Source organism: Rosa chinensis, chromosome 6 (assembly GCF_002994745.2).
Source record: "Rosa chinensis cultivar Old Blush chromosome 6, RchiOBHm-V2, whole genome shotgun sequence".
Taxonomy (NCBI): Eukaryota; Viridiplantae; Streptophyta; class Magnoliopsida; order Rosales; family Rosaceae; genus Rosa; species Rosa chinensis.
In genome coordinates this window covers 62,347,198-62,372,480 of record NC_037093.1, presented here as the reverse complement: position 1 = coordinate 62,372,480, position 25,283 = coordinate 62,347,198, and the positions used below count along the sequence as shown (strand labels likewise).

The window sequence follows — 25,283 nt, the reverse complement described above, 5'->3', positions numbered from 1 at the left end:
GAGCAGAAGATGGCGTTGTAGGTTGGTTCTTTTCAACGTGTTCAGAGTCTCTATATATATGGAATACACAACCCAAGTTTCCTTTTCCAATTCTGCTTTGAAAGCCTCCCCTAGTTGCTTGAGGATTCCTCTAATTGGTGCACAATTAAATGATTTTCAAGCCCTAATAATCTTCCCACAATCTTGAGGAATCATTCTAGGACTCTTCTTGATATTTTCAGCATCAATAACCTTCCAAAAATGCCCAAGAAATCCGTCCAAAGAAGAGTCTCAGCCAAAATACCCTGTTTTGACTAGGATTCAATTTCTGTCTCTGAAGCTTCCTTCTTGGACAAGGAACGACTTCGTTTTGCCAATTTTCTGGATGGTTCTTGACTCCTACGTGCTCTATGACATCATATATTCTAGATTGATCAATAAACTTCTGGAAAAACTCCAAGAAAGTTGCCCAAAACAATCTCTCAAAAAGCTTCGTGAAAAGCTGACAATTTCTACCTTATCGAGAAGCCTACTTTGACTTTGATTTCCTACTGCCTCGTCGACGATTTTTACCAGTTCTTTGGCTATTATTGAAGTATGACATCATGTATTGAAGGATCATGGCCCTTTCTGCAAAGATGCAGTTGGAAGAATGAAAGAATTGCTCCTCAAAACCGTTCCCAGAAAGCTGATTCTGAAACTGCAGTTTTCTGCTTTGCAGCAACTATTTTGCACAACTTTTTCCGTGGACTTCCATTGTAATTTCTAGCTAAAAGGTTGATCAAACTTAGTCCTCTGCATCAGTAGTTCATGATCCATGGCTCCATTGCTCCCTTCCAGCTCCTATTTCTCTTGAACTACTTCACGAACTACCTAAAAAGAAAACAAAGTTAAAAACCGACTTTTTAAAGGAAATAGCTAAGAAAAGTATAAAGGTTGCACATTATATTTGTCGCATTTTATGCTCCAATCACCAACTCCTATGATGAAACTTGAACTTGATTTGTAAAGGGCTAGAAAGCATGTTTATGTCTTGTGAACTCAATTTTTATAATAAAGGTTATGGGACTTATGTTTAACTTCAAATTTACCTTTGATTGTCAAGTTGATGCATTGAGATATGGTTGGCATGATGAGATTTGTGAGAACTATTTGCACCACAAATGTGAGTTTTGAGCCTAACGAAAGTGCATCTAATAGCTCTTAGAACTTTATTCTTCATGTGTGATCAATCTTTTGTGATTTGTATCTCTAGAACTTGCTCTATATCTCTCAAAACTTTTTTCAAGCATGGACACATCGCGGAAATGATTGAGGCAATAGGAATTCCACCATGGCCAAATAAGCTCTTGTCCTAAAAAGATGATTATCCTTAGATTGCCAATTTGTGCCTTTTGTTAGCCTTTCATTCTTTGCACCACAAATGTCTTACCTTCTAGCTTAAACACTAGCCTTACCCTTTCTAAGTTTTCTTAGTGAGCAATGTGAGATTGTAAATGTCAAGATGCTTCAAGAAACAAAGTTTGAGAGTACTTGAAAAGAAATAAGTGTGGGGGAGTATTATGTTTGTTGTGCAGTTGTAATTTGTCTTTACATTTCAAGAAAGTCAAAAAAAAAAAAAAAAAAGGAAAAAAAGAAAGAAAGAAAGTTTCTCTAATTCAATAAATAGTTTTTAGTTTAAAGTTTGAGGGAATGGTTAAGAGAGTGAATCATATAAAGCATCTTAAGGCCTTAAGTTCGTAAAATCTCAATAAGGGAGTTGCTTGCTAAGTTGCTTGGAATTTGTGATTTCCTATCCACTTCATTTCTCTAACCCCTCGCCCTAAGCCTCATTATAACCTAATAAAAGTCCTTTTTGATCCAAGATGGTTTGTGCATGACCAGTGGAGATGAGATTGAAAAGCAAGCATATGGCGGCATTTGCATGAGATTGTTTGAGTGATAGTGTAGCTAACCTTTAAACACTTGTGTGAAAATCAGAATGAAAATCTAGTGAGTTTATGGTTAGCACGGTTTTGTTGTGCAAGCTTGGTTTTAGTGCATCAAAGTGACAATCACGGCATGACATATATTTTACTCTAACATTTGTCCCATAGCATGACATATATTTTACTCTAGCATTTGTCCCATAGCTTCATAAACTTTGAGACATGACTTGATTTTCTTGCCTTGAGCAAATTGTGTTCTTTGAGGATAATGTTGGAAGGATTAGGTTGTGTTAGTTTTGTTATGTTTCAGATTTGGGTTAATGCTTTTGCTTGAGGACTGTTGTAAAACAGAAAAAATTTTGAGAGAGAGAGAGAGTTTGGACACAGAGAATCAGATTGTGTGTCTTATTCATCTCACCATGAGGAGCCTTATATAGGACTACATGGTGTACACAAAAGGGTAATGCTTAATTACAATCCAATCACTCCTACAATTACAACCTATCAATCACCAATCTATAGGGATAGGCACCTATTACTCATCATCTATTTACATGATTATCCACAAATATTTACAACACTCCCCCTTGGATATTCCATGTCAATAGTGTTGCATAGGCTGAGCGCTTCTAAGTTGCCTGGTCAAAAACCTTGCCAAGTAATAAAAACCTTGTGGGAAAAAAAACAATCTTGGTCGAAGGAGAAAAAGAGCACAACGCGCTTGAGTGTGGAGTAGCAGTATCACAGCTTTAGAGATAGGTGAAGTCTTCTTATCAGCACCATAAGTAGGTAGTATGTCTACGAGAGGGATGCATTAGAGTTGCTACACCAAAACCTTGCCCGGTAAACCCAGTGGGAGAAACCCGTGGTCGAAGGGAAAAGATGAGCAAATGCATGTATATGTCAAATCAAGGCATCTTCAGGATGTAGTATAAGTGGGGTGACCATGCTAAAGATGTGCCTCGTTAAAACCTTGCCAGGGAACAAAACCCAGTGGGACAAAATAACCCTGGACGAAGGACAAAAAGAGTACACGATGGTCAAGTGGGTATGCTTCAAGATACTCCCCCTGATTTCGACTCCCCCTGAAAATTACATGTTAGGTAATTCAGATAGTTTACGTAGACAAATACCTTGAACATGCTTCTGGAATGTAGACTTTGGTAGTGACTTGGTAAAGAGGTCTGCACGATTGTCTTTAAATCAAATATGCTTAACTTCAATCTTCTGATGCTCCTGTTGTTGCTACTTGAAGGAGAACTTCGATACAATATGTTTGGTGTTGTCTCCTTTGATGAAACTCATCTTTATCTGCTCTATGTAAGCAACATTATCCTCGTAGATAATGGTTGGTTCATCAGTGGTGGAATGCAATCCACATGTGCTTCGAACATGCTTTGTAACGGCTTTTAACCATGTACATTCACATTCTGCTTCGTGAAGAGCTAGTATCTCAGCATGATTCGAAGAGGTAGCAACAAGTGTCTATTTCATAGACCTCCAAGAAATTGCAGTATTCCCAATGGTAAAGACATAACCAGTCTAGGAACATGCCTTGTGCGGGTCTGATAGATAGTCTATATCAGCATATCCAACAAGGCAAGCATCATTCTGAGGATCAAGGGGGTTTGATCCATTCCTTGATGCGTTAGGGATAGAATAAGCCCATATCTGCCGTACCTCTAAGGTAGCGTAAAATGTCTTTTATGCCATTCTAGTGGTGGCGTGTTGGCGCAGAGCTATATCTAGCTAATAAGTTCACATCGAATGAGATGTCCTGTCTAGGGCATTAAGCCAAGTACAATAATGCACCTATTACACTTAGATATGGGACTTCTGGCACCAATATCTCTTCGTTATCATCTGCAGGATGATACGATTCTCTCTAGACTTCAGACGACCATGGGTGTGCTTGCTTTTATCCTCATTAAAGCATCTTAACATCTTCTGGATGTAATTTGGTTGATGGACCAAAATTTCATCTGCACTGTGCTCGGGCTCCAGGTCGAGACAATAATTTGTTCTCCCAAGGCCTTTCATCTCAAATTCCAACTTCAGGTGCTTTGCGGTTTCCTTGATCTCTTCAGGAGTATCGATCAAATTCATGTCATTGATATAGACTGCCACAATTCCAAACTAGGAACTTGTTTCCTTAATAAACACGCATGTGCATAGTTTATTATTCACATATCTCATCCCGATTAAATATTCACTTAGACGGTTATACCACCTCCGTCTGGATTGTTTCAATCCATAAAGTGAACGCCTCAAAACTAATGAAGAGCGTGTTCCGTGGTCTAGAACTATTTGCATCGGGTATATTAAGTCCTTCTGGAACTTTTATGTATATCTCTGTATCGTGATCCCCATATAGATAAGCTGTGACCACATTCATAAGCTTCATATTCAGTTTTTCGGAAATTACCAAACTGATAAGGTAGCAGAACGTTATGACGTCCATTACGGGAGAATACACCTCCTCGTAATCAATCACAGGGCGTTGAGAAAATTCTTACGCCACTAGACGAGCCTTGTGTATCACAATCTCGTTTTTCTCATTACGCTTCCTTACAAATACCCATTTAAATTCTACGGGTTTAACATGGGGAGGTGTAGGAACAATAGGTCCAAACACCTTTCTCTTTATCAAGGAATCTAATTTGACCTGAATTGCTTATTTCCTTTTTGGCCAGTCGTCTCTTCGTTGAATTTTATCAACAAAGCAAGGTTCAAGGTCATCGCATATTATAGTTTTGGTGGCCACCACAAATACTAATATATCATCGATGATAATCTCAACCCGATTCCAAATCTCACTAAATTTACCGAGATTTCTCTATTCTCGGGAGTGGGTTCAAATGTTGGAGCGTCCCCCAACATAGTCTCTTCTAGGACATACCCATAATCCGGATTTATCTCGTGAGATGAATCAGTTTGAGATTGCGATGTCAAGAGGATTCGTTTGTGCCAAGTTTACCCTCTTCTAGGGATAAGAATCCTTTGAACCTAATGATCTACCTCACTTCAGGGCAGGGACATATGACTGGTTAGCCGCCATGGTTGTACCTCGTCCATCTGGGACGACACATCCTACAGGGACGTCTATCCTTGCAGGCACATTTGCAGCAGGTATATATGATCTAGTCACTTTAGCTAGATCAGAGAAAGCGTCTGGTATATTTTGGGCTACACTCTGTAGATCTAGAATTCTCCGCACTTCATTATCACATTGTACGGTTCGGGGATCAAGATGAGACATAGTGGGGACATTCCACGTCAATTCACGTTGTTCATCAGGAACTGTAACGTTCTTATCTCCCCCTAACGGCGGGAAGACTGTCTCATCAAAGTGACAATCCGCAAATTTAGCGGTAAAAAGATCGCCTATCAAGGGCTCGAAAGAGCACATAATGGATGGGATTCATAATCGACATGTATGCCCATCCTTTGTTGAGGACCCAATTTTGTAAGTTGTGACGGCACAATTGGCACGAGGACTGCATACCCAAATGAGCGTAAGTGCGAAACATCAGGTTCATACCCAGTCACCAACTGTAACGCGGAGTAAGGTTGGGTAGCAGTGGGCCTCAACGGGACCAACATAGCTGCATGCAAGATTGCATAGCCCCACACAAAAACTAATAGCTTAGTGCGCATTACCAAGATTCTATTTGCGAGACCATCTTGTGTGTGAACATAGGGAACTATATGTTCAGCATCAATCCTAAGGGATATGCAATAATCATCGAAAGACTTCGATGTAAACTCTCCGGTATTATCAAGTCTTATAGACTTTATGGGATAATCCGAGTGGTGAACCCTGAATTTCATGATCTGGGTGAGAGTTGAGCAAAAGCAACGTTTTCTTGTGGACAATAGTGTAACATGTGATCACTTTGTCGATACATCAACCAAAACCATTAATATTTAACTGGTCCACATGGTGGTTAGATATGTCCACAAATTTCCCTTGCATTCTGTGCAGAAAAATGGTGGTGTATGTACTAGTCTTTGCATATGATGGTCTAGTATGGCATAGCGTGTCATTATATACAAGACCCTTATTCAGAAGGGGGTGCACCTGCGATGAATTGAGGATACGGTGCATCATACTTTGACCTGGGTGTCCCAAAAGGTCATGTCATAGCAAGTAGTTGCTTGAATTAGTTAGCTTCTAGCTAACAGATTTCAATTTCTCCAATGTACACTTCTGGCCGCGCACTCGGAGGTTATACAAAGATATTCCATGCATTTTTCTCAGTGGTTTCAGCATGATAACCGTTGGTTCGAATATCCTTAATACTCAATAACGTTCTTCTGGAACGTGGAGATTATAAGGCCTCATTAATGGTAGGTTCAGTACCATTGGACAACATATAGTAGGTTTTGCCATAGCCCTCTATCAGGTTGGATTGCCCTGATACGGTTGTCACAGAGGTATGAATAGACAATAAGTTTGAAAAACATCTCCGATCTGGGAGTATGGTGTGTGTAATAGCACTTTTAACCAGACAACAAACTTCCCCACAGAATATGTCTATTCATTTATTTAATTCAATGGATCACATGTATAAATAAGTTTATTGAATTAAATACATTCGAACATAACCACATCTTCATAATCCAAAATGATCGAAAACATAAATCACCAACAATAATCCGAAGATGTTTCATTCATTAAGATGAAATAGATATGACACAAGGGACCAATTATACCCATGTCGTTGAGTTCTAATCCTCGTTATGTTCAATAATTGCCTGAAAATCCATGATCTCTAGTGTGGAATCGATAGAAAATTACCCTTCAATAAAGTTGGTATTTCGAGTTCTGCGACCGGCGTAATACTCATCTACTGCTTCGGCTATCGCACAACAGGTGCGGGACCAGCAGTTAATTCCTCCACATCGATAGCAAAGATCATGCTGATTCTGGTAGTGACAAGCCGGACCAGTGTTCCTTTCAACTTGGGCTTGCTGAGTTATGGCATCATGGTTCCTACCACGTGGAGCCTAATTACGTGGCCTCTTGGACTTTGGCCAAGTGGCAGACGGTCATATGGGTTAATTTCGTTCTGCCAATCATGTCTTGCTTCAAGCAAGAAATGGTCATCTGATGGTGAAAGTGCTCTTCCAGAGCAACTCAAAGAGTCTGTGTATCCTCTTAATCAGATACTTAACTTGGAGTGCTCTCTCCATATGTTTCTTTATGAACATTATGGCACTCGCCTTAAAAGCCTCAGTGACGACATTGTCAATATCGATTGTTGATCTCATCTTCTTTGCAGTCAGATGAATTTTCACATCTTGAGTTCACTTTAGATAGTTTCTTCTGGAGACCTCCAAAGCAACAAAGTCAAACATGTTGAGATTTGACATTTCTTACAGGAAAGGAACAAATAATATTAGTGCTTTGGGTAATATCATCCATAAGCAAGTAATGAGAACTTCAGGTTCTATAACATGGTATGAAAAATCGGATTAGACATGTAAAATCTACTGGTTTTATCATGTGTGGTGAATTTATGAAGGAAACTTCAAGTTTCTTAAATGGCATTATTGAAACTACAAGTTCGATATATGTATGAACTACTGGTTCATTTGGAACTTCTAGTTCATTAGGTACCTGCATTTTCTACACATATATTCTAGTGCGAAAATTTAGACAAGTAACACAATAATATTGAATTGAGCAAATTGAAATAATCTCACAAATTTGGATAAATAAAAGTCACAAATCAATTGAGATATTAATTGCATGCTACTAATTTAACATATTAACTATCACACAATTATGTGAATAAATGCTTCTGGCAATTAATTACACATATTAGATATGGTGAATCTATTTACAATATCAAATCATTTTTCCTTTTATTTTTGATTCTGCTGGACCAAAGAAGGAGTGGGTTTGATAGTGAAGCCTATCAGGCTTAGTCTGCGGGCTTGTGACCCGGGCTTTCATGCGTAAGTCAAATGGTGTGTGAGGCCTGCTGGGCTGCTTGGTCCCACGGAGAGAGAGTGGGCCTGCTAGGCTCAGGCTGGTCTGCCAAGGAATGAAAAACTATTACTCAACCCTTTCGGTAACTCCAATTGAATACGACCAGGTAAGGAAAGATGAGGTTTAGGTGGAGCGAGGCTCTCTTAAGTACACAGCCTCATCTGAACCTTGCCTAGACATCGCATCCAATTGGATGAGCCTACTTTGAGAAGATTCATAACCTTTGTTATGGCAACACGTGGCGAGCTTCTGTTCTAGCCTTGCAACTTGGGCCTAAACTTCTGGCTCGGATTTGTTGTTGTGACTTTGGGCTTGATTTGAGCTTCTGACTCAGCCACATTTAATATTCACAATTATAACATAACCAAATTCAATATATGTTATTAAATCATAATGTAAATAAATTTATGCAGCGGTTATGTACCTAAGGAAATAGGTTCAAATCCCATTAATGCTTCTGGCATTATGTACAGGTAATAAATTTGGCAAATGCTTCTGGCACAATGTTTATGTAATAATCGCGTAATAATTTAGCCCATAATGCTTCTAGCATAAAGAATTATAATGGCAGATTCAAATTTGTGTAACAAAAAATTAAGCCCATAATTCTTCTATCATAATTCACGCAATAATTCAGAATTGTCTCAATGTGATAATGAAGTGATTGTGGTAATGAGCATAAATTACAATGGTAATTGCTTTGGATAAAATCAATCAAAATCAAATCACGGGTTGATCAATCACCAATTAATTGGCCTCAAATCTGCTTCTGGCAAAATTAATACTAACTAGTGTTATCACATACTAACTTGCCATAGTGGTACAGCGGACAACATGTTGAGTTGGTACCTATTTTAGCTGGGTTCGAATCCCAGCAACTACATAATCTGTTTTTTTTCTTTCTTGTTGAATTTATGTTACTGATATTGATTTGGTACTACTGGACCAAGTACTACAGATATATAGTTGCAGTCCATAAATTTTTCTCTTTTCTTTTCCAATCAAACAATCCCAAACACATGAACAAATATATACAAATACGTATACCAAGTAAATAAATCATGTAGGATTTGCTAGGGTTCATGCATTATGGTGATTTTTCATATTCAATCAATAGGCTCAATAAGCAAGAAGCATGAATATAAAATTAGGTTTTGGAAAACATTACTTGATGAAGGACGGCTAAATCTTCAGCTTATGTGTGCAGAACTGAGAAGGTTGTCTTCTCAGCCAATCCAAGAGCTATTCTCCTCTTCTGGACAGCTCCCACTTCGAATGGTGTACAGGTCACAAAACGACTCCAATAGGGCTAAAATTTGGAGGTCAGATAGAAAAGGCAGAGACGAACAACTTTGATGAAGGAAATATTTTGATCTGAGATCCCGATCAAGAGGTTTCGGGGCATGCAAACAGGCTACAGCAGAGGTTTTTTTTTCTTCTGGCTAAGGCTTGGGTTAGAGCTTCGTGCTGATAACATGTTGTAAAACAGAAAAAATTTTGAGAGAGAGAGAGAGAGAGAGAGAGTTTGGACACAGAGAATCAGATTGTGTGTCTTATTCATCTCACCATAAGGAGCCTTATATAGGACTACATGGTGTACACAAAAGGGTAATGCTTAATTACAATCCAATCACTCCTACAATTACAACCTATCAATCACCAATCTATAGGGATAGGCACCTATTACTCATCATCTATTTACATGATTATCCACAAATATTTACAACAAGGACAAGCAATATTCAAGTTTGGGGGTATTTGTTGAGTCACAAATTACTTATGCAATTATTCCCCATAATTATGAAAATTGATTTGTCTTCCATGCTATTTTACCCTTTTTAATCCATTTCCTTTTATTTGTAGGAAACCTTGCATTGAGAATAAAATGACTATTTGAGGCTTGAAATGCGGAGATTTGAAGCTAGGGGAAGAAGACACGGAGATTGGAAGAAAATTATAAATTGACTTTTCCGGTGATTTTTTTCGGCAAACTTTTCCGGCGACTTTTTCGGCGAGCAGCCACTCATGGAGGGTCTTTTCTCCAGCAAAGGAGGACCATGGTTGTGAGAATCTCCCATCACTTGAAATTCAAATATCTCTCTACACCTTGTCATTTTGTCACCTTGCCAACTTGGGACCATTTAGGGGACAATGGTGTAAGAGCATCTCTTGCACACTTTGGGACCAGAGAGGACACACATAGCTTATCAAAGAGGTCAAAGAGCAATTATTCAGCATTCTTGACTCCATTCAATCATCTTCATCCTACCCAAGATCCATTTTCTCTTTAGAGAAGACACCACCATTTCCACCACTAAAACCACCATCTCCACCTCTAAAACCTCTATTTCCACCACTACAACCTCCATTTCCTCCATCATTCAACACCACAACTCACTTTAGAGATCCCAAATTTCACTTTTCTTACCAATATCAAGAGCTTGGAGCAAGGAGAAGGAGGTGACTACCACCACATCATGTTCTTGGAGACCCATCTTCACCACCTCTTCCGACATCATCAATAGTCACCCTTTACTCCCTATTGCTTTATGTATTTGATGTTTAATAGAATGTTGAAGCTTGTGTATCTAGCTATGTGTGAGTAGTGAACTAATTGGGGCTAAGGTTGAAAGCCCTAGCCAAACTTGCTTGGATTGATGCTTTTATTTATAAATTGATGCAAATTCATGTTGTCATTCTCACATGCTAAGTCAATAGTTGAATGCATTACTTAGACCTAATCAATTTGAGTTATGTGTTTGCCATGACATGAAGTTTTTCCTAGAGATTGATTACCTTTAGGCAAAATTGGAGCATGAAAGCACACCATGTGTGCATGTGAGGGTAGTGAGCTAAAATCACCTAGAGATAGGATTGGTTTGCTTGCTTGGTTACCTAAACTCTAAGCTTTATGCATTTAGGGGCAAAGGATTGAGACCTATCTGGTAATTGAATTTGTCTCTAGGTAGTTAGCTCTAAACTTATCTGGTTAGAGTTAATAAAATGAAAGGGGTTTAAGCCTTAATAGTCCTATCCGGATGCTAAGAAGGTAGTTGGACAATTAGCTTTGCATCATTCATATTCAATTGCTTTAATGCTTGCAAGGGAGGCAAAAGGTGAAACCCAATGCCCTAACTCCCATCCATTTGATAACAGCTTGTTTAGTTTAGCTTAGTTTATATTACTTGTTTTCATTATTTCAATTTGAATAGAAACCAATCTCAAAATCAAAATCAAATCTCTACACACTATCTTGCACATACTCACTATGAACTTTGGTACACTTGTGAGCCTTTGTTTGTGATTGTACATTTGCATATTCTTCTAGTTTTTCCTTAGGTTCTCCCTGAAAGGATTTACCAATCCTCATGGATTCGACATCCTTACTTAATCCCCTATTCTATAACTTGTACCTCTTGCACTTGAGGGTGGCTTAAATGCTAACAAGAATTCAGAAAATGGGAGATAATATGGCCTTAACGCAATAAAGGTGACTAAAAAGAATCACTGTTAGGGCTTTCTTTGCAAGAATAACAGGAATTCTGAATTTTTTGTTTTCGTTTTGTATGTTCTTTATTTAATGTTATATTTGGCAGTGTCTATAACTGAATTGCATGTCCTTGAAAATTACGACATTTAATTACATGACTACAATATATCATTCATAACTCAAACAGAGAAAGATTAATTCATGACCTGTGATCCCAGCCAGCTGTTGAAAATATTTTACCATCAGGTCGAATAGAGGTGCTTGATATGCCAGGTCGCTCCAAATCAATTTCTTTTTTTATCACACATGTACCCTAGGTTGGAGAAGACACAACAGGAAATGGAAAGAATGACATCAGATTTACGTATGAAAGTGTGATATTCTATCTGTTTGTTCAAGTTAAACATCTGCTACCCATCTAAAAAGTTAAGAGGCTTGAGATGCAATAAATCTAGTACTACAAACTTACAAAGATGGGAAAGTTACCATGGAATTATCCAAACTGTAGAGCACAATTTTTTTCATCTGCAGCTCCTGAGATACCACCATTGCATGAACCATCAATGCAAAGGCTTAAAACTGCAGAAAAAGATATATGAAGAATAAAAGGAGAAGGTGCGATCGAGTTCTTTGGATTCTGATTCCCATACCTGGCTCTGAATGAAACTCGATTGATGTAACTGGAACACCTGGATTTCTAATATCCCACCAAAGCATGGAGCCATCCTTATAACTGCATTATGTAGAAAAAAAACCACAATAATATCACTTAAATTCTAGAATAAGCAAACACAATCACATTTCATAAATCAAACTCAAAATTTGCCACGAATTTCAAGTCCCAAAACCAGAAGCAGAATGTTACTGCTATATTGATTATAGTTCTTTTGCATATGGATGCACGTGAAAAAAATATGAGACATCACAAATCTACTGGTACCACACTCAGAGATCCAATATATCAAATTAGTATCAATGTCATTATTACAATATACTGATAGAGCTTTGCATACTATGACATTGTACTATCTCCACCGCAGTCAGACATACTAGATTGCTAATGAGAATAGAAGAATATACCTAGCCATGACATTTAGGAATCCCTGTGATTCCAATAGTAAAAATACTTGAACTGCATTCCTACCAAGAAACAATGACTACAATGTCAAAAGTAGGATGAAATAACAGGAAAGACATAACAGAAAAGTGATAGTCCAAGGTAGTCTTCAACAATTAAACATAATTTGTGTTTAACAATGATGCATCACTTGAAACGATTGTTGGATCCATTAAACATATGATCATAGTTGAACCACCTGCTTACTGTACACATACAAAACTAACAAATTGGACTACTTGAACAAGGAAAATCCTCCCACTAAAATGACCGTTTAGAGACCTTTATATAAGACTAACATATGACCTTTATAAGAGACAATAAATTGTGCATGCCAGACACTTTAAAGAAACATGTTTCTGAACCAATAATCCTTTCAACTTAAATGATTTGATTTATGAAGGTAAACATATGATGGCCCTATCTTTGTTGATTTAAGTCCATTTCTACCCAGTCATTAGTTAGTCAAATGTCAATGGAATCAGTAACTGACCTCTTTCCTTGGTAGAAATAGCTAATGAGCCAGCAGAACAGCTTTGAGGTAGTCGCATACACCTTTCTGCAGTATTAAGATCCCAAATCTCAACCTTGGCACATCAACCACATGAAGATTATGAACAATTGAGCCTAAGGAATGAGGAAAAAAGTATACATAAACAAGGTTGCATATAAACCTCAGAAGACTGCTCTCTTGCTATAGCAATGTATTTAGATCCTCCAACTTTAGTATTTTTTGTTTCAAGAAATATTGTCCGTTATTGTTCAAGCTTCTAACCGTCTAAGGGCAATGAAACAATAAATGTATAATACTATAATCCACAGGTACAAACTTCAATTCTAATAGATATGCATTATATATATGCGTGCATATGTATATACAAGCCTAAGCTCTCGCACCCTGGAAAAAACTACTAAAGTGCACTTACAACTTGTTCTAGCAGACTACTAATCTTAACAAGCCTTCATTGGTTCTAGACTGTTCAGACAGATACCCTTGGACATTTTCTTCATTATCATCCAGAGTATCTGCACCAGTAGTCTCCCGCTCACCTCCGTCATGATGCTTTGGCCCGTCAACTTTTGTAGAACAATAATGAGGTCTCTTCACCAACGAAAGCTTACAGAAGTGGTAAGCATTCGTCGGGATCGTCACAGAGGGAGTCCTGCAAGGCAAACAAAGCGTGTAAAACAATCAAATATTTTTAATAGAAGACAACAATTTTCAATAGCTATAGACGAAAACCACGAGAATTAGCTACCAACCTGGATAGACCTCCATCTCTAATATCCCAGCACTTAACAGTTCCATCCCTACCCTGGCTACACAAACATTCTCAAATTTCATTTCTTGCTCTAAAACTACTATCAACAGCCAGTAAATGAATGAACACACATAGGAAAACAAAAAGCACTTGATAACTTTGTCAGCTCCAATCGACGAGCTACAAGCAACAGAAGCAACCCCATGCACCCTACATATACAAATCTCATTCTATAATTCTCGAAAACTAATAGCATGACATCATGAAACAAAATGCCACTATATCAATACCCTGCTGATACTATCGTCCGATTCTGCAGAGTGTCCCAAATCTGCAACCCACCGTCTGCGGAACTGAAAAAAAAAAGATCAAATAGGTAACAATTTGGAGCAGAAGAATAATAATGATAAGGTTGGAATCGATTAAAATGGTACCCAGTGTATAGGAGAGGTTGAGACGGATGGAAACAGAGGTCGGTGACAGAGGCACGGTGACCTCTAAGCACATCCACTAGGTCCGGCGGTGGCCTGTTTGTTCATTGCTTTTGCGATGACCGTAAAGTGGGGGCGCCTTTCCGGCGTTATGTCACTTAGCACTCGAGTGGGGTTGAAAGTCTCGCCGTAATATTCGTACCGAGCTTACCACGATTCTTTGTGACTTACAAGGGAGTCAAAGGACTGTTTGGATCTTACCTTTTCCCCTTAGAGCAAGTTCACCCGTTAGGTCACTAGGTCACCCACTATTCAATGCTTTTTAGTGTTAATTTCCACCCTCTGGGTCATGGGCACAGTTTTCATGATGACCTGGGTCATCAGGTCACTTTGCAGGTCACGGTGGTGACCCAGAGCATGAAATACACTGTGCCCGTGACCCAGAGGGTGAAATTAACACTAAAAAGTAGTGAATAGTAGGTGACTTGGTGACCCAACGGGTGAACTTGCTCTTACAAAGGAGTCGAGGGATTTTTCTTTTGTTAATTCTTTTATAATAATTACAATAGTTTTGTTAAACTCCAAACCCTTCAAAAAAAAAAAAAACCTTTTGATAAAAGTAAAGTTCATTCCAACAAAAATATAAGTAATTATATATTTATACTCACTCAAGAGAGAAAAGATTGACATGTCAAATTATCCAATGACAGGGTCAAAATCGGTCAATTTAACCAAAAACATAACAAGATGGCCACAGTAGTGAACTATACAGCAAATAATGAATAACTCAAACCTTCAAAAACATTTTGTTTTGTATCCAACAAAGAACTTATATGCGAAAAAATATGCTACTTTTTGCTTTCAAATCTACGTATGCTACTTCTTGCTTTCAAGTTTAAATGAAACTTCTTGCTTTCAAGTTTAAATGAAATCTAAAAAAATCAGACTCAACACTCCAAAACAAATTAACAAATGCAATGCTACATTTATGAGCTGACCTTTTATCTTCTTCTATGTAGAACAAAAAAAATTGTAACTCCCAATTTCATTCCTATTCTTTGCGGAATGTGAGCAACTAAAATGAGCATTATCAAGCTTCATCCCAACCACTTCAAACTTTTCCGGTCAATTTAATTTTCCCCAAATCTTCTTAAGCAATCAAAGACAATGCAAATCTGACAGAACATGAAAGAAAAGAGGGGGCACCTCTAAATCCAGTAGAGAAACAGAAACACCAGGGTTGAAGCAATTCAACACAATTTGAGAGATCTAAGCTTCCACTAACACCGATCGCAACAGAGAAACATAATCATCATCATCAGAGAGAATGATTCGAAAATGAAGACTGAAAATTCAATGAGAGATTGAAGATTAACCTACTATGAAGGCGGATAAAACTATTGTACATGGGAAGGAACATAGTGGTGTTGAAGATGTGGAATTGTGAAGAGGAACAATGGAAGTTGATTGAAATGGAGAGAGAGAGAGAGAGAGAGAGAGAGAGAGAGAGAGAGAGAGAGAGAGAGAGAGAGAGAGAGAGAGAGAGAGAGAGAGAGAGAGAGAGAGAATGAGTTAATGCTTTAAAAGGAGCTGGGAGTTGGAGCGGATCGAGTTTGGAGCTACGTTGTTTTTTTAATGGTCATAATTTCAAAATATTAAAAATTAAAGATTTAGTAGCTTCGGGAACACTAGCAGGACAAGTTTTTATGAGACTGATATATTTTATTCGTTGAGAGAGGGAATAGTAGAACTTGATATCTTTCCCATAATTTTTTTTAGAGAATTGTCAACTCATTCCATTGATCAGCGAAATTACACATAATGATCCATCCCTGTGGGACTATCAAAAGAGTCACTACCTAAGTAATTCAACCTTTTTAAAGATCATGACGCTCAGCCAAAACTGCCCTAAAGCACCCATGAGAATCAAAGGGGCACAGATGCTACGGACATTCTTGGCGACATATTCTCATAATTAATAATTCCAAATCTTTAAAAAGGAGGTCCACAGTTATATAATTGTTAGAAATTTTGTTAGATGAAGTAGAGGACTATAACTCGTATAAAAAAAAAATGAAAGATTTGTCATTAACGAGATCATAAAACGAAAAAAAAAATACCGTCATTAACGAGATCATAAAACTAAAGAAAAATAATAACACACATACCATCTACAAGATAAACACATTTTATTACACACCAGTAAATAAATCACATGCAACACAAGAACTAATATCATATTATCATATAAATTTCTGCTATATGTAGTGCTTATTATAACATCGATGCAAATAACAGTGTTACTGTGCTATAGTAGGCGAGCGCTCATATTTGGTTTGGTTCGATGAAAGCTACTGTAACATTGTGTAGTTTCGACTTTGAATTATTATTATCACGGTATAATCGGTTAATTATCCGATCCGATAATGACCAATTACTATTACGGCATAAATTGTCACAGAACAGGTTTTGTTCCCAAGTCCAAACGCGGTCTCCGGATTTCGTCTCTTCCCTTCACAGTTCACACGCACAAATCGTGTCGGGCCAAAAATCCCTCATCACTCTACGTTCCCTCCTTTCTATTATTTCCCCTTCTTTTTATTTCCCTTTTTTTAATTTCTACTCGCGGCGCACTTTATACACTCCCCCTTCTCAATTCCACACCCCGACGCTAACGTGCGCACCTCCTCACTCTCTCCGGCAAACCCACCGCCGCCGCCGTACCGGAGCTTTTCAGCTCGCACGTACAGGTCAGACCTCCCAACCTCATCTCTCTCTTCCATTCCTTAGGGCTTAGTAACTGAATCATAAACCCTAGGCAGACTTTGTGTTCTTAATTCGTTTTTCGTTTTGGTTTTTTTTTTTTTTTTTTCAATGTTAGATTTTCTCGATTAAGCTAGAGGCAGGCCAGGGTTTACGAATTTCAGAGAGAAATTGATAAAGTTCGTCAAGGATTTGGTTGTGTATTGTGTTTGTGAATATCTGCGATTCCATGGGTGTTGGGATTTCTTGGTGCGGGTTCCGATTTTTGATATTGTAGCTGGATTAAACATGTGGTTTGATTTTCTGAGAATAGAGAAGTGGAAGGTGATGCTTGGCTTTCCTGATTTGGGCACTGAAGCTTGGTTAGGGTTAAGAGAGGGTGTATTCTCTTGAAACTTGGGGTTGACAAGATGGATGGAGACGAGAAGAGGTCGGGGTTTAAGAAGAGATCGAAGTTAATGGAGGTTAATCACAATTCGGATGACGATGAGCCGATTGGGTCACTGCTGAAGAAGAGGCAGCGAAACCCTAAGAAGGTTAAGCTGGGGTTGGAGGGCGAAAGGGGCAAGAAGGTTGAGGCTGGAGAGGAGGATTTGGGGGGACTGGATGATACCTTGGCAAGTTTTAGGAAGAAGCTCAAGGGTCCTAAGAGGGATTCTGGGGCCGGAACCGGGAGGGGAAGGAGTTCTAGTTTGGATGTTGTGCAGTCTTCGGATCAGGATGGGGGGTCGGATGCAAAATCAGTGTCGAGGAGTATGGAGAAAGGACCGGTCATTGATGATGATGGAACCGATGTGATTTTGGATGTAGAGGTGGAAAACAGGCTTAAGGGAAAGGGAAAGAGACCCAAGGTTTCAGGTCTGGTATCTGCAGAGGGTTCTAATAGCTCTTTGGATCATCATTCGCAAGATTCATTATCGGCATTTTTTCAGAAGGCACAGTCTGGTGTTACTAAGAAGTCTCATCCCTCTTCGAGTCTTAGAGAGAAGAGTGGTTCTCTGGATTTGGAGGATGGACTGAGCCCTAGTTCAGAAGGTGTTGGAGGAAATAGCATGCCTGTGACTGTGCAGAGACATAGTTCTGTTTCAAAACTGAACCAGGAAAATCCAAGATTTGAAGATAGTTTGCTCTTCGATTCTGGTTTTAATTCGTTGGATTCAGTCAACAATCAGTATAAGATAGAGGAACAAAACAGATTTTGCCAAGATTCTGACTGCAACAGACAGAATCAAGAGAGATCTCAAGGACTTTATTCTATTCCAGATGACATGACGAGACTTGAGGATAGAAAGAATGAACCCACAGTGGATTATTCTGGTTTAAATCTTCAAGAGGAACTATGTAGCTTGGACAGATCTAATGGCGGAGATAGCCAGCACTTACAGAAAATTCAAACTGTTGAGAACCGACTGAGGCACCGCTCTGTGATAAACTCAAACACTCTAACGATTTGTGAACAGAAGGGGGAAATGCTTGAGGTCGGTACCAGTGACTCCAAAGGGGGCTTTCCTGATGCTTTGTCCATTCAGTCCACGGATGTTCTAGCTAGATGTACATCAGGTGCAGACTGTGAAATATCTTCTTCAACTGGAAAAGAAATTCCGATGCCTCATTATAATGATGAGTTACTGAACAAATCTAACTTTGCCCCGGATACACTAAAGAGGGAAGAAACTCCTTGTAATCGTGTAATTGCTTACACTGAGGGGCAAGATCTTGCTTCCAGTCCTTTGCATGAAGAGAATGCCATGATAACTGATTGTCAGATATCTTCAATCCAGGTGAGTCATCAAGCGAAAGCCTTGCAAACTGCCTCAGTTCAGAAGGGGAGCTATTGTGAAGATTTATCTTCTGATGAAGCATCAAAAGAGAGAATTATTCCTAAACATGATTATATTACTAGTAATGAGGAGGTTGATGGAGCTTCTCCTCCTTTATATGCAACAGTAGATGAGAATGAGAGTTTCCCAGAAGACACAGTATCTCTACCTGATATTGAAAACAGAGATGGTAAGCTCTCCGCTCTCCAGCGCATACCACGGAATGCTAGGAAACGCAGGCATGGAGACATGGCTTATGAGGGGGATGTTGATTGGGAGATCTCAGTAACTGATCAAGGATTGGATAGTGACAATTCAATTAGAGCAAGAGTGAAGTTTGATTCCTCTTCAAGTATTGGCACAGAAGCTGAAAGTGGTGGGGCTGCAGCAGTGTCTGCTGGTCTAAAAGCTCACGCAGTTGGTCCTGTTGAGAAGATTAAATTCAAGGAGATCTTGAAGCGAAGAGGCGGGCTTCAGGATTACTTGGAATGCAGGTTTGTTATTAATTCTGAAACCCGTTGAAATATGTGAATTTGTGATAAGCTTTCTGGCATGCATTGCATCTTTCTGCAAGTATACCAATGCTAGATGATATTTTATCACTACAAATGCTAAAATCCTGTTTCACCTTCGATGTCTGATTTCTCTTTTATTGATTTTGTTCCCTCTTTAAGTGGTCTTGTGACTCGTCCAGTTTGCAAGTTCTGGTTGTCTGTTCTCTTTGAATGAACATCTTTGAGACTTTTCTTGAAGCTGTCAATTTATTTTCTGTGGTTTATTTGTCTGCCTGGATGAGCTGTACCATGTTCAGTAAAGTTAATTTGCTTGGGTGCAATCCAGGAATCAGATCTTAGCTCTGTGGAGCAAAGATGTTAGTCGAATTTTGCCTCTCACCGACTGTGGGGTCACAGAGCCGGCTTGTGTGAATGAACCTGGGCGTGCCTCCCTAATTAGGGATATTTATGCATTTCTAGATCTCAGTGTAAGTAAAGTAATCAGTGTCTTTTCTTACTTGTTCCTTACCAAGATTGATCAGTCTACTTATTCTTTCCCTAGTCCTTTTCCCATAACTTGTAACTCTTGCAGTTCTGAGGGAAGGGCTGCATCTTCATTCTTTTTTGAATTAATGTAAAACAATTTTACAGGGTTATATAAATGTTGGAATTGCTGCCGAGAAGGATAAAGCAGAACCTGGTTCTAAGCATGACTATAAAATAGTCAGAGAAAAACCTTTTGAGGAAATTTCTGGGGTTTCAATTGCTGACTCAGAGGATGGGGTTTCCTTCATCATTGGCCAGGTTAAGAATTCAAAAATATCCACCGATGCTAAGAATGGAATTACATTTAATAGCGAAAACTTGACTGAGGGAGCCACAAAAGACAATGGGCATGTTGAGGCAGTGGCATTGGAATTGTTTGATGCGAAACATCCTGAAGAATGCCAAGCTGATTACCTGGAAAACTGTAGTGCTGATGCAAGGTTCCAAAGTCGATTGGACAATATGGATGTTTCTAGTAGTGATCCCTCTGGTGAGACATTGGATGGTGGAGTCATCCCTGTTGTAACTCCAGAGATAAAGAATGAATCACAGAGTATTCTGTCAACGCCACATGATCATGTACCGAGTAATGATACCCTGCAATGTGGTCCAGAAGTCAGAAAGGAAATCATTGTCATAGGTGCTGGTCCTGCTGGCTTAACTGCTGCACGCCACTTGCAGCGTCAGGGGTTTTCAGTCAATGTACTTGAAGCTAGGAGTCGAATAGGAGGTCGTGTTTATACAGACCGGTCATCTCTATCAGTTGCAGTGGATCTTGGTGCTAGCATTATCACTGGTGTCGAGGCTGATTGGGCAACTGAAAGAAGACCTGATCCCTCCTCATTGGTTTGTGCTCAGTTGGGCCTTGAGTTGACTGTATTAAACAGTGATTGCCCTCTTTATGATATTGAAACAGGTCAAAAAGTTCCTGCAGATCTGGATGAGGCATTGGAAGCAGAGTTCAACAGCCTCCTTGATGACATGGTATTGCTTGTAGCACAGAAGGGAGAACGTGCAGCAAGAATGTCTCTTGAGGAAGGTTTTGAATATGTCCTTAAGAGGCGACGTATGGCACAATCAGGGAGTGCTAAAGAAAAAGAATTGCATGGTTCAAGGGATGGTTTGATTAATGCTAGGACAAATATTGATGGTAGAGTTGCTGATAAAAGTTATTGTAAGCAAGAGCTCTTGAGTCCTCTTGAGAGGAGGGTTATGGATTGGCATTTTGCTAATTTGGAGTATGGTTGTGCAGCTCCGCTTAAGGAGGTATCTCTACCCCATTGGAACCAAGATGATGTATATGGTGGCTTTGGGGGAGCTCATTGTATGATTAAAGGGGGTTACAGCACTGTTGTTGAGTCTCTTGGAGAAGGACTGCGCATTCACTTGAATCATGTTGTCACTGATATTTCGTATGGCGCTGAGGATGGTGAATTGAATAATAACCAGTGTAACAAAGTCAAAGTTTCCACATCAAATGGGAGTATCTTTTGTGGAGATGCAGTCTTGATTACAGTGCCTCTTGGGTGCTTAAAAGCAGAAACCATAAAGTTTTCTCCACCATTGCCCCAGTGGAAACATTCTTCTATCACGCGGCTTGGATTTGGCGTTCTTAATAAAGTAGTTTTGGAATTTCCAGATGTCTTTTGGGATGACACCGTGGACTACTTTGGAGCAACTGCTGAAGAAACGGACCTGAGGGGTCAGTGCTTTATGTTCTGGAATATCAAGAAAACTGTTGGGGCTCCCGTTCTTATAGCTTTAGTGGTTGGTAAGGCAGCTATAGAAGGCCAAAATATGAGCTCTTCTGATCATGTTAACCATGCATTAGTGGCTCTCCGTAAATTGTTTGGAGAGGCGTCAGTACCTGATCCAGTTGCATCAGTTGTGACAGATTGGGGCAGGGATCCTTTCAGCTATGGTGCATACTCATACGTTGCTGTCGGAGCTTCTGGAAAAGACTATGACATACTAGGGAGACCTGTTGATAACTGCCTATTTTTCGCTGGTGAAGCTACCTGCAAGGAGCATCCCGACACTGTTGGTGGTGCAATGATGAGTGGGCTTCGAGAGTCAGTGCGTATAATTGACATACTGACAACTGGAAATGATTACACAGCAGAAGCAGAAGCAATGGAGTCGATACAGAGACAGTCAGCCTCTGAAAAGGATGAAGTTTGGGACATAACAAGGAGACTTGATGCAGTTGAACTTTCCGATGTCCTTTACAAGAACAGGGAAGCCTTACTCCAGGACTTGTTCTTTAGTGCAAAAACCACCAAAGGAAGGTTGCATCTGGCCAAAGAGTTATTGAGTCTTCCTGCTGAAACGTTGAAGTCCTTTGCTGGCACCAAAGAGGGGCTAACCACACTTAACTCATGGATACTGGTAATTTGCACGCATATTATCTTTTGTTCAATCATTATCGGATTGAAACTTTGTTCATGCATATTGATTTGGGTTTTGACTTTTGACAGGATTTTCTGTTTCTTAGATAAATTTCTGAAGGTATATATATTTTGTAATTTTAACAGGACTCAATGGGGAAAGCGGGGACTCAACTCTTGCGGCATTGTGTTCGTCTTCTTGTTCTTGTGTCAACAGACCTACTGGCTGTGCGCTTGTCTGGTATTGTCTCCTTTTATGTTGTTATCTTTCCTGTGATTTATGTTTAGTGTAAATGTATGGAATGTATGTGTACAGAGATGTGGGTATTGAAAATAATAATGAAAATTATTTTCATCCTCTTTATGCTTATGAACTGTGTATTTCTTAGCTGTTTCAACTGATTTGTTTTTCTTTTAATTGTTTGCACTTCATTTTTAAACTGCGGAATCTCTTTCTAGTGTTCTTGAAGTTTAATGACATATGGAACTCATAATCATTTGCATATAGATATTTTTCCCAACTTTTATCTTGTTGAATGGGAGGTTTAAAATCGTTATGAGTAAAATGTGTTTCTTTCAAGTTAGTTAATCTCTCTGTTTGTGTGGTGTAGGCATTGGGAAAACTGTAAGAGAGAAAGTTTGTGTACATACTAGCCGTGATATACGTGCCATTGCAAGTCAGCTAGTTAGTGTGTGGCTTGAAGTCTTCCGAAGAGAAAAAGCTTCTAATGGAGGATTGAAATTGTCAAGGCAAGCCAATGGTGTAGATTCATTGAAGAGAAAAACAGTCAGAGACCCATCTTCTGGAAAGCCGCCACTACACATGTATCATGGTGCTTTTGAGCATAAAGGAAGTTTACAGGATTCTGCATCCACGGGAAGCCAATTGCCTCCAAATCCAAATGTGAAGAAATTGAATGGCAAAGCCATTAAACTTGAAACAGCAAATTCCTCAAGATTTGGAGGTTCAACAGGCAGACCACATAATGATGACTTTGCTATGACTGAAGAAGAAAGAGCTGCCATTGCTGCTGCTGAAGCAGCGCGAGCTGCAGCACTTGCAGCTGCTAAGGTTTGTTTTCTTGTTACTCAACTCAATGTAATGGGATATACTACTGCTTTCCGTTGTCATCTGCCCCCTCCACCCCCTTCTCTCTCTCTCATTTTTCTTATTGTTGTATTTTGTAGGCATATGCATCTTCAGAAGCCAAGAGCAGTTCGTTGCTTCAGCTTCCTAAGATTCCCTCGTTTCATAAATTTGCTCGACGGGAGCAGTACGCTCAAATGGATGAGTATGATTTTAGGAGGAAGTGGTCTGGTGGTGTTTTGGGTAGAGAAGATTGCATATCTGAAATTGACTCTAGGAACTGCAAAGTAAGGAACTGGTCTGTTGATTTCTCCGCTGCTTGTGTCAATCTTGACAGTTCAAGAAGGTCAGTTGATAACCTCTCAGAGCGGAGCCATCCCAATGAGATCGCTAGTCAGTTGAATTTCCGAGAGCACTCAGGGGAGAGTGCTGCTGTTGACAGTAGTATCTATACAAAAGCATGGGTTGATACAGCTGGTAGTGTTGGGGTAAAAGACTATCATGCCATTGAGATGTGGCAATCTCAAGCAGCAGCAGCTGACCCTGATTTCTTCCATCCTGATCCGTATGTAAAGGATGAGGAAGATTCAAATACAACTTCTAAAGGACTAAGCTGGAAGCATGAAGGACTAGTAAATGAGAGCTCTGTTTCACAAGTTACTGTAAACAGGGGGTCATCGAAAAATCATCGTCGAGGAGCAGACCAAATTAAACATGCAGTTGTTGATTATGTGGCATCATTGCTTATGCCCCTCTATAAAGCTAAAAAGATTGATAGAGAGGGATACAAGTCAATCATGAAGAAAAGTGCTACCAAGGTTAGTTATTTTCTATCGCATCCCTTTCCTTCCTGTGTAGTAATTAGAAAACTGACTTGCAGGTAACGATTTGTTGCAATTTTGTTGAACTGGTGTCTACAATTGTTCCCCTTAATCTATTAGTCTCAGTTTTTCTTTGGTAATTCAATTGTCAGGTCATGGAGCTAGCCACTGATGCAGAGAAAGCAATGGCTGTATCCGAGTTTCTTGATTTCAAGCGCAAGAACAAGGTATTCTTTCATGAGATCTATCTATGTATATGTGAAATATCTGCACTTATTTCATTTCTTATCGACTGAAATTGGCTTGCTTGAGTACTTATAAAAGAACAGATAATAAATTGTTGGCACCTTAAATGTTCATTGGAATTTTGTATTTGCTATCTTGAATTTTCCATGAGCAGTGTTATTGTTATTATACTTTCATGTTATGCTGTGATGTTTCATTTCATCTTACCAAGTTCTTCTAATTTGCAGATTCGTGCCTTTGTGGATAAATTGATTGAGAAGCACATGGCAGTGAAGCCTGTTGTGAAATCTTGATACTGGATCATTGATCTGGGTTTCCCATGCACTACTGTACAGCACTGCACAGAAGTGGACATGTTGTTCGGGGATGAATTCACAGCTTAAGCTGGCGGTGTTGGGGTACAGATATATCACATCGGATTCTTGGTTAAACTGCCAATAAGCTCTTAATGACTGTGAAGGTGCTGTGGAACAAAGGGCATGGTTTGCTGCCATCGGTTGATTCATATTTGGTGGGCATCTTGAACTGCAATTAGAACTGGTCGAGTAAGCGCCAGGAATGAGCATTTCCAGATGCAAGCGGGAGTACGCGCAAAACAAGTTGCTTTCTCATTCCAATTACAGGCATCAACAGGGTATGGGAATGATGGCGGATTGCTCTAAGAAATTGGCTTGTCATCCATCAAGGATGTACCGGTGAAAAATTAAGACATCAGACCCTAATTTTTATTCAGGGATCCTCATGGAGGAGAAACTAATAATCATTGACTTTTTATGATGGTCTTCAATGTGTACAGAGTAGGATTGTGTTAGTGACTGGTAACAAGAAGAATACAGAACAGTTTTCGATGGCCAAAGTAATATGTCATGTTTACTTTTTTTTTATTTAACATCAGTCACTAATTTACTTTTGTT

At 39.3% G+C, this 25,283-nt stretch overlaps 2 protein-coding genes across 2 annotated transcripts in view; one reads left to right on the top strand and one right to left on the bottom strand.

Annotated features, from left to right (window-relative positions):
• Positions 1-16,988, bottom strand: part of LOC112171742 (protein DECREASED SIZE EXCLUSION LIMIT 1) — a 26,232-nt gene extending 9,244 nt beyond the window's left edge. Inside the window, 13 exon segments of the mRNA XM_040508623.1 lie at positions 11,602-11,708; positions 11,882-11,914; positions 11,916-11,974; positions 12,046-12,128; positions 12,476-12,535; positions 13,002-13,099; positions 13,187-13,233; positions 13,449-13,675; positions 13,776-13,832; positions 13,925-13,984; positions 14,065-14,127; positions 14,209-14,301; positions 16,882-16,988. Coding sequence (XP_040364557.1) covers positions 11,602-11,708; positions 11,882-11,914; positions 11,916-11,974; positions 12,046-12,128; positions 12,476-12,535; positions 13,002-13,099; positions 13,187-13,233; positions 13,449-13,675; positions 13,776-13,832; positions 13,925-13,984; positions 14,065-14,127; positions 14,209-14,301; positions 16,882-16,988 — 1,094 coding nt within the window.
• Positions 16,795-25,283, top strand: LOC112172601 (lysine-specific histone demethylase 1 homolog 3). Its single transcript, XM_024310003.2, has 9 exons — positions 16,795-16,955; positions 17,087-19,282; positions 19,629-19,770; positions 19,934-22,216; positions 22,363-22,456; positions 22,827-23,287; positions 23,404-24,120; positions 24,276-24,350; positions 24,597-25,283. The coding sequence occupies exons 2-9, from the start codon at positions 17,379-17,381 to the stop codon at positions 24,660-24,662; spliced, it is 5,742 nt and encodes a 1,913-aa protein (XP_024165771.1). The 5' UTR covers positions 16,795-16,955; positions 17,087-17,378; the 3' UTR covers positions 24,663-25,283.

Coding starts and splice junctions, on each gene's coding strand:
- LOC112172601 (XM_024310003.2), top strand. CDS start 17,379: ATGGATGGAGACGAGAAGAGGTCGGGGTTTAAGAAGAGATCGAAGTTA. Junction 19,283..19,628: donor CAGGATTACTTGGAATGCAG/GTTTGTTATTAA, acceptor GGTGCAATCCAG/GAATCAGATCTTAGCTCTGT. Junction 23,288..23,403: donor CAGCACTTGCAGCTGCTAAG/GTTTGTTTTCTT, acceptor TGTATTTTGTAG/GCATATGCATCTTCAGAAGC.